At 38.5% G+C, this 17,325-nt stretch overlaps 1 protein-coding gene across 1 annotated transcript in view; it reads right to left on the bottom strand.

Annotated features, from left to right (window-relative positions):
* LAMA3 (laminin subunit alpha 3) overlaps positions 1 to 17,325 on the bottom strand; it is a 160,340-nt gene that overhangs the window by 89,932 nt on the left and 53,083 nt on the right. The window contains exons 12-19 of the mRNA XM_018566742.1: positions 12,930 to 13,064; positions 10,374 to 10,511; positions 7,260 to 7,306; positions 6,219 to 6,318; positions 4,617 to 4,669; positions 2,925 to 3,030; positions 2,641 to 2,740; positions 624 to 780 (exon numbers count right to left, since the gene is read on the bottom strand). Of these exons, the coding sequence (XP_018422244.1) occupies positions 624 to 780; positions 2,641 to 2,740; positions 2,925 to 3,030; positions 4,617 to 4,669; positions 6,219 to 6,318; positions 7,260 to 7,306; positions 10,374 to 10,511; positions 12,930 to 13,064 (836 nt within the window). The remainder of the gene's footprint in view (positions 1 to 623; positions 781 to 2,640; positions 2,741 to 2,924; positions 3,031 to 4,616; positions 4,670 to 6,218; positions 6,319 to 7,259; positions 7,307 to 10,373; positions 10,512 to 12,929; positions 13,065 to 17,325) is intronic.

The following is a 17,325-nucleotide window of genomic DNA, read 5'->3' as shown; positions in this document are numbered from 1 at the left end:
CATTTCCAAATTTCCCTTGGAAAGTGGACTTATCCTTTAACATAATAATTCAGTCTGAATAGTGCCATGAAGTCTGAAACATGTGATGTTAATTGTTTGTGCTACATAGTTAAAGGTGTGAAATGGTTTAAAGATGTTAAAAAATCATTTCATACAGGATGTAAAACAGATATCGAATGCCCCCCACTCCTAATTAAGGATTGTTGGTTGTTCTAGTTTATAAAGCTGACAGTACTCTGAAAAACAATACAGCCTGAGTACTAGCCCTCCCAATCCCTTTGCTGCTGTGCAATGAATTACAAGGACTTTATATCAAGAAGGATTCTAAGAATTATGCTATTTCCTAGAAGAAAAAAGTTAAATGTATTCAAAATAAAACACATTTAAAGATTTAAACAAATACATAAATGAGCTGGTCAATATGTAGATCTCAATTCACAATAAACATTAAGCTGACAACACAAAGACTTGGAGAGGCTATAAACGGTTCTACTTGAGAAGTGAACAGAATAGGTAAAACAACAATGTACAGGTCAGCATTTGCCTTCCAATAACAATTTTGGAGTTGGGTTTTAAGGTGCATGCTATCTTTCTTAATTCCTGTTTTAGGATAAATGTCGTACTTGAATGGATGACATTTGAACATATCCCCGCCAACTAAACCCAGGAAACTCCTCTGCGTTGTATCCAAAACGTATGGCCCTTCCATCAGAACTTGTGCCATCCTCTATTTCGTATTTCATTTGATAAAGGTCAGGGAAGTAGAAGCTTTGCTTTGGTCTGTAAAAAAATATTCAAAAGTTACTTTTATGTTTGTATCCATTGCAAGAGATATTCACATGCCAATAAATTCTAATATAAAACCTAGAAATTAAAAATATGATCTAATATAAAATCTAGAGACACCACTACTTTTAAGTTACAATTGGGCTTTGTACAATCCTATAACAAGCAGGTCCACTTTGATATATCCAAAGCACATTATTATGCCAGAAAATGTATATGCCAAAAAATGTGAAACATTATGGGGTTTATTCACAAAGCTGCCGTAGGCAGCCGAGTGAACAACCGACCTGAAGTGAAGTGAGCCGAACACTGTTCGGCTATTCACTTCAGGCTTGTACGGCTGATTTCAGCCGTATATCGGCTGAAATCAGCCGTACATCGGGTGGCTTTGGGTCGGCCAAACATGCTCAGCATGTTCGGCCGACCCGAAGTGCAGAAGTAGATCGACACAGCCGATCCAGCATCTGGATCGGTTGAGCCAAACCTCCGGCAGGCTACTCGCTGCTGTTCGGCCTATTATCATAGATGCCGAACAGCAGTGAGTGAATAACCTCTGTGGTACCACGCAGAATAAAAAAACAGTTAAAAAAGTAGAACAAAAAGTAGAAAACGATTGTGCGGAGCTAGCATTGACAGCTAGCTCCGCCCAATTGTTTTCTATTGGCCGGGACCAGCTGTTACAGCAGCTCCGCCGGGTTCTCAGTGTACTAAGGAGCCGCAGTGTAATGACAGAAGGCGTCCCTGGTTACCAGGTAACCAGGGACGCCTTCTGTCATTACACACAGAACCCGGCAGAGCTGCTGTGATTTTACAGCGGCTCCGACGGGTTCTCAGTGTAATGATAGAACGGCATCCCTGTTTACCTGGTAACCAGGGACGCTGATCTCTCTGCAAGTGGCCGGAGCCAGCCGTTCGCCCGGCTTCGAATTTCCCCTGGGCTCAGTCGAGCCGAAGCATATGCCTTTGGCTCGACTGAGCCCCTCGGCCAACTTCGGGGGCTGTACGGGCTATAGTGAATAGCCCATACAGCAGCCCTGAACCGAAGGGGTCCTGGGGCCGAAGCTACCCGAAGGATCAGCCGAAGCTACGGCTAGATCCTTCGGTAACTTTGTGAATAGACCCTTATGATTTGTACAACTGCTGCCAATCCTGGATTCTTCAAAAATAGGGAGGTAAGATACTCATTCACTAAGAGATTAGAAGTATTTTAGACCTTTGGCGTTGCATTTAAAATTATTTCTATAAACAAAATGTACAGTGGTTTTAGAACATTTAAAAATATTTTTATTTTTTTCTAGTCAAGTAGCTGTGAAATATTCAATATGAATGGTAATTTATGTAGTCTTTCATCTAGCCACTAGATGGAGCTCTAGGCTCCTAATCACATGTTTTGCAGTTTCTGCTATTTGGTTGTAAAAAGTATGTTTATAATGGATTAAGATGAACCAACTGAGTCACCAGAGAAGTGACTTATCACTTATTACAGACAATCTGCCTAAAGTTCCAATTCCAACTGGAAAGGAAACAACTGCTGTTATGTTATCTCATAAGCTAACCCATAGATCTCTGGGAATCCATTGCTATGTATTAGATGTTTATTGGTAAATCAAAAAAATGTATATAAAGAAGCTGTGAGAGGGTGGAATCAGAAGCATACACAATTGAGCTTTAAAACAACAATCAGTGAAATGGAAACAAGAACGTATATTAGTTTATCTGTATCCAACAGAAAACCATTTAGTGGCGCTTTACCATGAAAAATTTAATTACCACAAAATCAGATCTCAGTTTTAGGCAGAAAAACTGTACACTAACTTAACAAAAGCTACACTTTATATTATAATATTAACCTACATTTTACAGTTGTTGCCGTTAATGTTTTTTCTGCAAGAGCATTTTCCTGAAGATTCATCACACAGATGACTGACAGCTCCTCCCACATCACACTGACAGCCTATTAAAGTAACAAGATGCAAATTATATCAAAGCAAACAAAATCCACATCTGACATGTATTGGTAATATACGGTATTATAGTATAGCAATACTATAGTACATAATTATTCTGTGCTGAAGTCAGTAGATATGTATTTCCACTACAAAGCATATTTAGGAAAAGTATACTCCAAATTTTTTTACCTTTGCATCCAAAATAATTCCTGCTTTCTAGGAAATAATAGCCATCTTGACATGTTCCACAGGATGTGCTACAAGTGTATGGCTTACAATGGCAGTCACCATCAGTCTGGGTAGAAGAATATTAAATATAAACATAATTCTGGCTTACTTCATAATATAATGACAGTTTTGACATGATGTAAAATTAAAGCATATCTAATTTCAAAAGCAAATATGTAATATATTGCAGCTTGTTAGTCCTTAAATGTGGTGGCTGCATTAGTTTTCTTTTTTCATGCTTTTTTCCCTTGTATTTTCACCTGGGGATCCCGGCAGTGACAAACTTCCTGCTCTTAGGTGACCACACTTACTCACTGTACTATATCTACAGAGAAATAGAGTTGTCACCCTAGTAACTACAGAACACCCCCTCCCCTTCTCCATAACATAGGAGGGATGTTATCAGCCTACAAGATTCCTGGCATGATCAACAAGGATTTTTCTGCACATTTAAAAAAAGATAACAAACAAAAAAAAAGCAATGGTCATTGTTAGGGTTTGCATACACTTTAAACCAAAAGATCAGTTATGGATTTTAATGATTTGCCCCTTTAAGCCAGGTTTACAGTGCTGTCCAAATTAATCCAGATGTATGTGGTCACAAGACTACAAACTTAAAATATGTTAATTCTACTAACTTTTCCCTAATATAAAATCATTTCTCATTTTTGTAAAGGCTTACATATATCTCACCTAGATTCCACAAATACCACCCAGTGTATAGTATGAAAAACTTTAGAGAGAATGTATGATTCTCTATAAGTACAGTCAGGTCTTTGGGTAAAGTGCTCAGAAGTCTAGTTTTTGGTCTAATATCAGTAGGTTGATCCGTGACGTAATTTCTCCAAAGTTTGTCATTGACATTATCACGTTTCCTTGGGAATTCTCCAAATATTCAATTTAAGTAAGTTTGGGAGCTAATATAGTTTATTTTGGAGCAGGATTCTGGTTGTAGACACATATGCAGCACACACAGTTTTCAGAAGACTTCATTCCTGCTTAATAAAAGTGGTTTATTGTAAAGCAGAACTAAATCCTCAACAAGCACTACTTGTTTTAGTAAGACCCTTTAATATATTCAGCTTCGCCATATTTTTTTTCATGCGATGTTTACCTGTTTTTGACAAACTTTTGCATGGACTGTGCACATTTCAGCAGCTTTCTCATCCAACTACCAGGGATTGTGTGTGCGCCATGTCCTTTCTGTGATGCTGCCACTGCTTCTAATTCCCAAAGCCACTATCACTTGGTATGGGGAAGGTCTTTCAGCCACACTTTACTTGCCGCAAGTGGCTGGTCTGAGTGGGCTCAGTCCAAACAAGCTGGAGTGCCGTGTGCCATCACATCTGCTTGTAATTCTTGCCAGGGTCAATAGGGTGACAATACTGTTTCTGAGACACCGTGAGGCTGTGTGGTAACCATATGGCAGGAAGTCAACCACTGGCAGGATCACCAGCTAAATTTTGATTAAATGCAAGCCCCCCGCAACATATCTTATAGATTTGTAATAATAGTATTACATAGTAATGCATAATGACTCCTTGTCTAAAAAAATACCCTGACTATTAATGCCATTGTATTAGTAGAATATATTGTATTAGCACAGTTTTAATATAAAATGCTTATGGAAATACATATATTTGCATTTATTACCTGGTGGCATTCACCTATTCCACTTATTGTTCCATCTACATCACAGGAGCAATCTGAAAACAAAGGTTAGGTTAGGTTTGGTGTTATTTGTATCAGAGCTGATATGTTATGTCAGATGTGCTAGAGCAGCACAGTGGTATAGTGGGTAGCCCAAAGTCCTTTTTTTCTCCCCTTTTTTGCCAGGGCATGTAGCTGCCAGGACCTGCTGACAGCCAACGTCCTGATCTGTGCATCAGAGCTACTATTACGGTAGCACCTATTTCAGAAACAGCTGATACATTGCAGCTTGTTTTGGTTCTGAACCTAAACTGACATCTTAAAACCAGAGGATCCTCAGTCTGAATCCTAATCAGGACACTAGAGTATCTGCATGGAGTTTTCTTGTTCTTCCTGTGTTTGCGTGGATTTCCTATGGGTACTCTGCTTTCCTACCACACTTCAAAGTCACGGTGAAAGGTTAATTGGCTCCTCTCTAAATTGGCCCTGTATGCGTGTGCAAGAGGGACCTTAGACTGTAAGCACCTTGAGGGCAGGGACTGGTGTGAATCTGGAAGTATGTAAAGTGCTGTGTAAATTGTTGCCGCTATATAAATACCTGTAAAAAGTAAATAATATATAAAACTAAAACGTATGTGATTTCCACAGATCTCTCATTCTCATTATCCCTATCCACTTAATTGTTTCTACAACTTTTGGCTATTCAAAATTTGCATCACAGTAGATTTACATTCTGAAAAAAGGTGCTCATGGTATCATAAAATGATATCCTGTTAGTAGCACTGGTCTGGCACTCCAGCATTCGTGATATTGGCTACAGGGGCTGATGTAGATTTATTCCTTTCCGGGTGGCCGGAGTCCCTGAGGACTGCTTAACTTAGATAATCTCCTTTTTTACTAAAGCAGCAACACTGAGGCTTCATCTACACTTGCATCCAGTTGCGGTGCATTAATGCATGTTACGCCATGAGTTAACGTCCACTGTGTTAAGGAAAACCATTCATTATGAATGGGCTGCCTATGTATCTCAATGTATAGAATAACTCACAAGAGCATTTTTTTTTTACAGTGCAGCGCACTACAAATGCTAATACACATGTTATTGCACAATCTTTATGCAAAGCATTTAGTGCCAGTCATTGTGAAAGACAGCCCAACTCGCACACCATACCGCATACAAGAATGAATGGGCCCAAACTGTAGTGAATTTTTGTTACCATTCACGGTACTAAACTTTGGACATAGCAAAGTTGAATTACTTAAAGCTGAACTCCAGCTTGAAAAATGTGTATATACTTACACTTGTCCAGCTTGGGACAATGTAAGCATATAGAAATGATCCCTGGCAGGGCCACAGAAATCGTGTAATATGCCATGACCTAATTGGCTCTTGTCTAATCAGTGAAGGCTTAGTATTCATTGAGTAAAATACTATTCCTCTGAATGGCTGCTGTGCTGAGCAAGTCACCTGCTGTGTTTTAACAGTGCTAAAGCTGGTGCAATCTAAGCACATATACATTTTTAAAGCTGGAGTTCAGCTTTACACCAATGTGTGATTAATCTCTCACCTTAGCCCTACTTTTTAAAGGTATACAAGAAGCTTACCAATGCAGCCTTGTGAATTTTCTTTATCTAAATTCCAATATAGTGGCTTGCAACGATCACAGGTTATACCCTCAACTCTGGGCAGGCACTGGCAGTGTCCCTGTGAAAAGCAGAGAAATAAGTAAGTAAGATAAATAAATTTAAACCCATTCTTCAAAACTATTTATACCTCTACAAACAAATGTGTATGTAATATGTATAGAATTTGGGGGGTCATTTTGGATAGGGTAGACGGGTTATTTTTTGCTGTCTGCATCCCATTGGGGAGAGTTACCTTAACATCCTTTCCCAGAGACACAACGGGAAGTGAGAGGAAATCTCTACAAAGTAAGCAGAATTCCCCTTTTAGATAGTTGTCACACGACCAAGTGTCTCCAATTTTCCCTCTCCTCATGTCTTAGTGACAACTGTAAAAGTTTGGATTTCCAATCACTATTTGCCTTGGTGACAATGGTCACCAGGACAAATAGAGAGGGTGAATCCACCTAGCAGGAAGACAGACAGCAATAGCATATAACAAGTTTATAATCCTTTCCTACTCTAAACAAAAAAAGTTAGATATGCATGCACTTTAATGATTTTACTATAACTCAGTGCTATCGAATATCTGCTTAACTACATTCTAAGTTGTTTACTCTCCTCTGTGTTGTAAGTGCCAGGGCTGATTTTACTGATTCTACTTATAGATAATTTTCTAAATTTCTCCAGTCCTTCTCATACTTAAGCCATTTAAAAAAATGTTGAAAAGGGAACTCAATTCAAAAGTAAAAGCTGACAGTATTTATGATTAAATTAATAGCTACCATGGCATGAGCATGATAGGAAATAATACTGTATATTAGATATTTGTTCCTAGCAAAAGGTGTTCCTTAAATGTCTTCCACTTTATAAACTATACATGCCAGCTATTACACAATTATTAAGAACTCTAGGCGGAAAGAAATGGTCCAATGATCGCATACAATGCTAGAAGTCAAGAAGATCTCTGAGCCTACATTGACACTGACTGGTACAATATCAGGAAATGTAAACACAACTTACAGCTTGAGAATTGATGGTCCCAATGAGGTTACAGTCTCCATTAAAGCCTATAATAAAAGAAGATCAAAATCACTTCTGAGGACACCATCCTATGCTAATGATAATTCTCTAAAGTACTATTAGAACACACTATATTCTAAAATGGCTCCTATCTCATCTCTCTGGTGACCTAGGACCACAAGTGACCCTTTATTTTAACCACTTGCAATCTGGAGCAATTTCATATTTTTTCCACACACATAATACAATGTGAATTTTTGGCTAGAAAAAAGCTTAAAACCCCCAAACAGTTATATATTTTCTGAAAGAAGAAGCCCTGTAGAATAAAAACAAATGCAAGTTGCATTTTTATGTTGCACGATAATTGCACAAAAAAGTATCAAACCAATATTTTCAGGATACAATACACTAAAATACATTTTAGTGCACAGAAACAGAACATAATGCCCAATTTTTTGTTAAAAAAATATAGATGGGGTCATGTCAGGTAAATAGATACCAAACATGTTAAGCCCTTTTTGAACAAAAACATGATTTAAAAAAAAAATTATTATATGTGACTTAAATGTTTTCAGTTGTTTTTTTTTTACACTTAACTTTATTGCTATCACATAGAGGGCAAACAGGTCCTCTTTATGGAGACATCAGACTCCATTGGATAACACAGATATAATCTTTCATATCTAAGACAACTATGAATCTTCCACTACTGTTCCACTACTGTTGTGACATCATGGCAAAAGCCATGATGTCACTCTTGTCTCTTTATTGAAATGTTAGAATATAAAGTAATTGACCAAAACTGGCTAATAGCTATTTTCTCAGCGGTGCTGACCTGGGGATGTGTAACTATGTATTTCCACAAGAAGCCAGATTGTATTTCAGTTCTAATGTCTATGGACTCTTTTAACACTGACCCTTGAATGTCCATGCCAGACCGCCAATGTTCAATTCACATACTCATGTCGCCTGATGTCTAGTTTGTAATTTTTATACCCTTCTTGAGTTTCAATACTGAATGTTATGAAACCTGTTTAAAATGCTAATAAAAACTGATTCAACACTAATGTCTATGGACTCTTTTAGTAAAGCAATGTCCCTTAAAGTAGCTATAGCATATTAAATCATGTGGCTGAAAAACAAAGTGCTTTCTTCCAATAGTAAATCTGAAATGTACTGAGGCAAATTATACATGCCCAAGTTACATAGTTGTATCTATAAGCTCATAAAACACAGCCAAATAGTTCAACGTTTAGTTAAATTGGTTTATTTAGGAAAAAGCCTATTCTGATGATTTATTTCACGCATGTAATAAAAAGGACTTGATTAACAATCTCAGGAGATGTGTATGTGTTATAAAATATCCTGCCAGCACTTTAGCCCCACAATGGTTCTTTTGTCTTTTGGCTGGTTCCCATAGGGCACAACCTCAAAGCTTAGTAAAATGTTGCATGTTTTTTTCTTCTTGATAATGCTTAGGAAACAAGAATATAACGTTGTTTAGTACTGGATAGCAGCCTAGACTTTTAAAATGCCTGAGGAAATATGTCAAGGAACCAAGGAATCTAATGATCTAAAAGTATTTGTTTTCAAGTCTATTTCAGCACTAAGCAAATATGTTTTTTTTAAAACAACTTTAAAATGCTAGGAGCAAATATTCCCAGGATTCCCCAATATAAAGCTGACCATAACCAACACAAAGTTATAGTTTCACTAAAGCCAAAACTTTTTTTTAGGTTAGGATAGAGTTAGAAGCTGTTCAGACTTCTGTGTGGTTTTATTGTTGCTTGTGTTTTTTCTGGGGAGTTTTACACTTTCTTCTTTTTTTGTCTTGGTGACCACTGTCACAGGGACAGAAAGTGATGGGAAATCCAACATTTTACAGCTGTCACCTCAACACAGGATGAGAGGCACTCTAATGGAGATATATGTCCTGGTGGGAGTTCCTTTTTTGTCCCCACAACGTGAGGCAAAGAGAAGTTTCCCCAGGGGGACAAAAAAAAAGTGATAGGAGTTGGTGGTGAAATATTTCTTACTGTATCCACTACCAAAAAAAGTTTAACTTTTACATATACTTTAAGAGGCCTGAATGTTCAAGCTAGAGGTGTACAATTCCTGACTCATGAGTCATATACAGGCCAAAACGTGGGAGGAAATGCAGCTATTTACTTATCTGTGCAAGTTTCATGACTAATTAAGTTGTTTAATAAAGTTTTCTAATTGAAAAAAAAAAACATACTCTAATGTTACCACTAGATGATGTTCACAGTCTTACTGTATAAACAGAGAGTAACATGAATTCTTACCTTGCCTGAGAAAATGCTACTTCCTTTTTTATACCACTGGTAACATAGTGAAGGTCTAGGCACCTAGGTACATGATCTTTACTGAGGAAGGGGATCAGCCATTGTGAATTCTGATGACCAAATGACTTGCCCTTCAGACTCGTATCAAACCTGAAAGAAAACCTGTAGTGCGTTTTCTCCAGGAAGGGTAAGTATTTCAGTAATTCTATTACCCTCATTTTATCCATCTCTGCAACACCGTTAACAAAGCTTTATGTTAACAGAGCATTGGTCCATGTTTACTCTCGATGTGTAAATATACAATATCCCATATATACAACCTCAACAAATGTGAAACGCATAGTCTGCTGGCTATATTTGCAGGAAGAAGGCCTAACAACCTTTTAGCTACCACTTTGCTAAGCAGCTCTTTAGTTTCTATGCTTCTGTATGCATTAGTACCTTCAACGGCAGGTTCAGACACAGTGATGGGGGGGATGAGGCTTGGTGACATAAGGGTACAAGAGAGAAAAACACCTCTTTTAGAGGGCATTAAGATATGAAGTGGCTCTGCTTTAAAGCTCACCATAAGGAGGTCTCTAAAATAAAAAGTATATCCATACTATATGCAATGATGATAGCCTTTTACAAACTGACAGTCTCTAGCACAGATAAATCTGAGACAAGGAATACCAATGTTTCTTGAAAACAGCACAGTACAGCTTACACAAGGTTGTGTATGTGTTCCATTTTTTTACTGACTCAATATACAATGTAGAAAAAGCTTGATAATACAGGGCAATTTATCATACCAGAACTTTTTATATACCTTGACAATATGGATAATCATCTATTTCAGATGAGCACCTGTCACATTTTAGTCCAATTACCCCTGGTCGACATTCACATTGCCCAGTCACAGGGTTACATGTACTTTGAAAGGAGCCTTGAGCTGAACACTGGCAGGCTAAACAAAATAAAAATTAGCATTAGTGAAACTATTCTCTATACAGAATTCTCCAAATTCCGCTACCATTTGGTTACAAATTTATGTTACAAACACATACTTAGTACTTAAGAGTTTCCATTCCTTTACCGTAAATAAATTCACTCTTACACAAATACAATACCATAGGGTCTATTTTGAATATATTATTCACCCAGTAAAAAATTACAGGCACATTCGAGTCACCTGCTGTTGCGAGAGTGGGGTAAAAACGAATCTTAGTGTAACTTCTCTTTCATCAAACGTTCTTCAGTTGTTTCATTCATACAGAACAGAGTAATTGGGGAAAATACCGCAAATACATGTTAGTAACAAGACAAAATTCAAGAGAATGCAGGAGGAAATAATCATAAAAATACTGCTATCACTGTAGTATCAATGCTTACATTTATATGTTATTCTCTCCAGCGGTCTCTTCTTTGAAACATTGTATCTCCTTACTAACATGTATTTACTTTCTATGATCTTTAGCTCCTTCTAGGGGCCATAATGCAGTACAGTATTTCCCCATTCACTCTGTTCTTTATAAATATACCTATTGAAGAACATTTGACCAGAAGAGAAATTACACTAAGAACATAAATGTTTGCCCCGTTCTCAGAAAAGCTGATTAACTTGCACAGAATGAATTTATATGGGGTTTTGCTGGATGAATAGGCTATGCAATTTTTTAATAATCAAACCCACATGTGTTAAAAATAAAAGCAGCACAGGTTTAACTGCTGCAGAGCACAGCTTAGTGAAGCTGGGGCACATGTAACATCTGTGTTTTATACTTACGGAGGCATAAGGGGTAGCTGTAGAAATTAGGTGCGCATTGATTACATGTGTGCCCGGCATAGTTAGGGCGACAGAAACATTCACCTCGAGGACCACACGCTGGGTTAGAAGCACCAAACATATCACAGTCGCATTCTAAAGTGAGAAAAATGCATCATGATTTCCAGTTTATTTATTAACAAAACTTACGTACATACTTATTTTAAAGCTTCCAGCAAGGGATAATTCAAATATAGTAGACATTATTTACTAAAGAAGTAGAGAATGTGTGTTTAGCTTCATAAATATGTGAGCCTGTGTTCACCTGAACCATCCGACGATTTGTCACTTGTGTGATTCTGCAGTGTGTAAATGCAAATCATCTGGCAAGTAAAACAATACACATTTATTTCAATCACTGATAAGGTGCCCACACACCTTGCGATAATCGTGGGAAATCCCGTGATCATACGATTATCGTAAGGTGTGTGGAAGCCGTGCGACCTCTACTACTGTAAGGTTGCACGACTTTTATCTTACGAACATGTTCGAAAACCCGCCGAGAATCATACGATTTTCGGTGGGTGTGTAGCATGTTCGTAAGATAAAAGCCGGACGGGCCGGTGTGCACAAACGCACACTGCCCATTCGGCATTGCGGTCATCGGATGCTGACCGCAATGCCGGAAGCTGACCGCAAAAAGTCTTGCGATGGTTGTAAGGTGTAAGCGGAAGCTGACTGCAAAAGTCTTGCGATGGTTGTAAGGTGTGTGCCCAGCCATAGGGTTATTCACAAAGCTGCCGAACGCTGTTCAGCTATTCACTTCAGGCTGTACATTGGCTGAAATCAGCCGTACATCAGCTTGCTTTGGCTCGGGCCGACCTGAAGTGCAGAAGGAGTTCGACTCAGCCGATCCAACATCTGGATCGGCTGAGCTGAACCTCCGGCAGGCTACCTTTCGGCCTATTCTCAGCTAAGGCTGATCCTTCAGCTAGCTTTGTGAATAACCCTCTGAGTGTCCAGTGTTAGTGTTAAAAAGGATATGTACAAGCATAACCCAGATTTATGCCCAAACCGCCTCTAGAGCATGTCCCAGCAATATTCCGTTTTTGTCACAAGAAACCGATTTTATTACTCATAACCAGGCTTTAAAATTCTTGCAGGGGCAACTGCTGGGAGGTCAGTTCCTATTTATGTAGTCACGCTCCCAGAATGACATCTCCCAAGAGCTCTTTCCCTACACACAGTGTGCTCTTTCCCTACACACAGTGTGTGTGGGCTTTTGGAAGTAAAAAAGTTGCAGCATGTTTTAGATGGGAAGAAATTAATCTATGCATGTGGAGAGGGACAGTAAGGGGTAAGGAGTTGGTGGTGTTCTATAGTGAACAGGGCTGACAATGCTACATAAAGTTTTAGTTCAGCAAAGCACTGTGTTCTCAGTTTCAACTGCAAGTAAGAAACACATTTGATTTATGACCGATCAACAGATTTATGGCCGATCAACAGATGTATTCATGATGATGATTTAGTTACTTAGTGAAAAGTCAAAAAAGATAACTTGTACAGATCAAACACAGCTAAATCATCAATTCACTTACCGATAAAGCACATAAAACTTACCAAAGCAGCTAGGAAAGGAGTGATATCCTTGACGACACTGGTCACAGCGTTCCCCCTCCACCCAAAACTTGCACAGGCACTTTCCAACAGTGCTGCATACCTCAGGGAGCACTCCATTGGGATTACAATCACATCCTACACAATTCAAGGAAATGGCTTTTATACACAGCACAGAGCAGTGTGAAGAAATGAATTACTGCACATGACACGGGCAGGAAATTAAGCACAATATAAGTACAACACAAATAATAGGTACGTTTCAAAATAATACCACAATAATTTAATTTATGATTTCATTATATATATTTGGACTTGAACGGAACTATAAAACTGCATAAGAATGTGAAATTTGTAACCCCAACTCAAATGTCAATGAGGTCAGCCCATTAATTACAGCAAGCAGAGGCTTTTTTTCACATTCTGCTATTTAGTGCAGATATTCTTCACAATAAAACTGTATATAAAAATGAAGGCAAAATGTTTGAAAAGTTAAAAAAACATGCTTCAAAATGCTATTGCATTGGGATGTCTTTCTCTTCAAGAATATCTCTATTGACCAAATAGAGGGGATGCCTAATTGTCTCTGAGCTCAGTTCTCTTTGAATTACTTGCAACCATGAAAAAGTGTGCAAATTAGAACTCCTGTTCCAGGTCAGTGACCCAGAAAGCATTATTATTATTATACAGGATTTATATAGCGCCAATAGTTTGCACAGCGCTTTACAATATAAGGAAGACATTACAATTACAATACAATTCAAGACAAGATGGTAAGGAGGGCCCTGCCCGTGAGCATTAAAGCTTTTGGATCAGTATCACAGCCAAAGAACTAGCAATTTCAAAAGGAAAGACCAGCAATGAGCCTTTATATTTTATCAGTACTAATCTCAATTGATTTTCCTGGTTATCCCTCCTTCCTTTTTGATTAAAATGGCTGTATTTCTCTTACTGTTTTTTAGATGAGTAATTAAAGTGTATCTAAACCCATGATTAGAAATGAATAGAATGCAGCTTAACAGTTCTTAGTTGTAGTAGCTGGATTACTTTTCTTTTTTCTCAGGCAATTTTTCACCTGGTGATTCTGCTAGTACCACACTTCTTGACACCACTCACTTATTGTACTATATCTATGAAGGAATAGCACTGTTACCCTAGGACAAGAAGTTTGTTAGGTCTGTAGAATGTCTTCTCCTCTCCTCCTTTCCATAACATGGGGGGTGTTCTGTAGTTCCGACAGCACTGAGATAACACTGCAGAGTGCACAGGAAACAGAATATCCCTGGATTTCTGGCAGGACTTTTGCACTTATTGAACAAACATACTGTAGTGTAGCCACCTGGTTCTTAGTGGGCTAATACTTAAACTTAGTTTGCTAAGGCTACATTCAGTCTGGCCGATTGTATAGTTTATACTCATCTGGTTTTCCCTAAGAATTCTGTTATTGATTGCATCTGCCTGCTGCTGGTGTAGCCTTGCCACAGAGCAGAGCAACCAATAGTGGGATTTTATGGATAGCTATGTCTCTACAGCCAATCACTAGGAGTTTCATGGCCAGTGGTGCATGCTGGGAGAGGACATAAATAACCAACCTCACCGACTCTCTCCCACGGGCCTCCTGTCTGGGGGAGGTGTGTTACATGTGTGCTGTCTGACCAGGCCTGAAGCCTGCAGGTGGTCAAATGTGGACCCAGTCGGAATCCAGAACTATTCCTGGAATGGAGAGCCAGGGAGGAACTTTGTCTACTGGAGGTACCAGAAAAGCCAGGATGGGCTTGGACCTCAGAGAGAAATCTGGTGTCTCACTCAGGGGAAATCTCAAAGTGTCTGCCGGCTATGGTGGTCTAACACAGTTTCGTTGTATTTTTGGTTCAAAGACACTCGAAATTGTGAAGCTGGAGAGCATTTAGTGAGTCTGGAGTTCTGTATTCCTCAGATATCTGCAACCCTATACCCTCTCTCCCTGTTTCTGTAAGGTCTTATAAAATAAATTCCAAAAGTGGCTGGCGACCAATTTCGCTCCACACATCCCACATTCCGGCTAAGGATCCATCCTTGATGTGAAATGTCAGCCCATCCTGCCCCTAGAATCCAGGGAGTGCTACAATAACAAAATGCTTTCAATTGTATATATAAAACAGACTAAAGGGAGCAATACAAGAAGTTCATTGATGAGGTTGCATACACTTTCATACACTGTATTTTATTACACACTGAAGGTTCTGGTGAGTTTTGTCTTGACAAGCAAGTACGAAAGGAATGACAATGGGTTGAGCTATTGACAGACTTTATAAATAAGAAAGACCAATACCATGTGCTAAGTGCAGTAGTCTAAAACTACCAGAGATCAACTGTTAACTCTTTGGTAGAAAGAAATCAGGTAAAAGAAATCTAGTTGGCAGCTCTGAGTTACTGAACTTTGCATATCACTGTCTTAAACATAAGACTAACATGGCACACTTGACTATCAGGGAATGTAAACTCTGGAGCTTGTGTGTTTTAATCTGACCAATACAAACTAGACACCCACTGGGAAATGTGATCTTCACTGCATATTTATTAGCATTGAAAATAATTGAATCAACCATTTTTTTTTACAGTTTGGGAATGGGATGTGTTCCTTGTTCCTCAGAATTATTCCCCTTTAATATAAGTTTGTACTTTGTTCACCAAATGATATCCCCCTCTTAATTGGAACACCTGACTACTATTGAATACATTCAAGATTGTAAACACATGAATATAACATTCTGTACATGCCACAATGATGGGTGTCATAGGGCACCATTCCACCCTTAGCAAACCTATTAGGCCAAGCTTTTTGTTTTTATCATCATGTGCTCACAAATATTAACTTGGCTTTATATTCAAATCTGACTTTCCTATGCTCACTGCAATAAAAGAACATTGGTTGTCTAAAGTTGAGTCTGATGGTCTGAGCCAGCCTCTCGCTTCTTTTCTTGGATACCCCAAGAGTGAGATTCCCCTGCTAAAATTTCTGTCCAACTTGGAGTTTTGAACAGCATCCCCTGCTACATTATCTATAATATACAACTAATAAAAAAAAATTCATCAGGAAGAGTGGGGACCACTCATACTGCCCACAGCAGTTTTTGCAGGAACACAAACATAAAGATCTCACAAATAGAGCCACAGGGTGGTTTATCTCTCTAGCATCTAATAAAGACTGAAACCAGTTTTGGTTGGACTGACCTCTTTTTGAACTAAATCCATTTGTTTTCATGTTGCTCAGCATGATGCCCTATAAAGCTTTTCCGCAAATAAAAAAATTCAAAACTGCTTTGTGCAATCTGCTCTCCCTGAGCACGATTTTACAAGGTTCCATTGTGTTCTACAGAACATTTCATAACACTGCACTGTGTTGAAGTGCATTGGGAAAAGTTCATCATTTGTTGTGCATTGTCTTGCATTGTTCTATTCAAGTCAGTTGTATGCACCAAAATGTAAGTGAAAATGTATGAATGTATAAACAATTCCTTAGAAATGACTCAATGCAAGATGATGATGTCATATGCATATCCATACAGACAAACAAGAACCAGCTAGGACAACCTGTTCTACAAAACCTACAATTACTATCAAGGAATTATTTGAAACTCTTTGAGTTTTGCACATTATGCCCTGATGAAGGGTCACTTTAAAAACTCAGAAATGTATTGAATTGACTCTAAAGATTTCATATAAGAACATAAATATATCTTGGACTATCAGTTATGGAAGTAGAGATATTTCCCTTCCAATACATTTTGAGGCAACTCCTAGAAGCCGCACAGTATTCTAGGAGTCACAGTATTCTTTCAAATATACCACACTCCACACTACAAGCCCAATTAAACTTGGTATCCGGTGTTTCAACCCCCCACTACGACCACCACCTTGGCACCATCAACACCTTTCAAATGTTGTTATTAGGCAGCCCTATGATTACCCCAGAAGCTTACTTTGACAGAATGGATAATGGAAGAAGCCAGTAGCACATCGATCACAAGCTGTACCCTGAAATCCAGCACGGCAAGGACACTGCCCTGTCAGTCTGTCACAGTTATGGCTTAATGCTCCAGCACCTGTGCAATTGCAGCCTAAAATGAAATAATGCAAATATGAGTTAAAAAATGTATATCTTAGTATACATAACAATGGCAGGTTTATCGTCTTTAAAAAATGGAAATAAATTTGCAAATAGTATGTTAAGGGTTTCTTCCCTCACAGATTCTCAGTATAGTTTCATAATATACTCATATAGTGAAACTATATAGTTTCATAATATACAAAAGTCATATAAATGGGGAAGGGGGTGTCAGCATAGCAGATGTTCCCAGACACATGAGGAAGGGTTGGCCAAGCTTTCCCCCCCCCCCCCCCCCCCCCAACCCCACAA

This window comes from Nanorana parkeri, unplaced genomic scaffold, assembly GCF_000935625.1.
Source record: "Nanorana parkeri isolate BGI_ZX_2015 unplaced genomic scaffold, ASM93562v1 scaffold971, whole genome shotgun sequence".
Classification (NCBI taxonomy): Eukaryota; Metazoa; Chordata; class Amphibia; order Anura; family Dicroglossidae; genus Nanorana; species Nanorana parkeri.
This window is presented reverse-complemented; position numbering and strand designations above follow the sequence as displayed.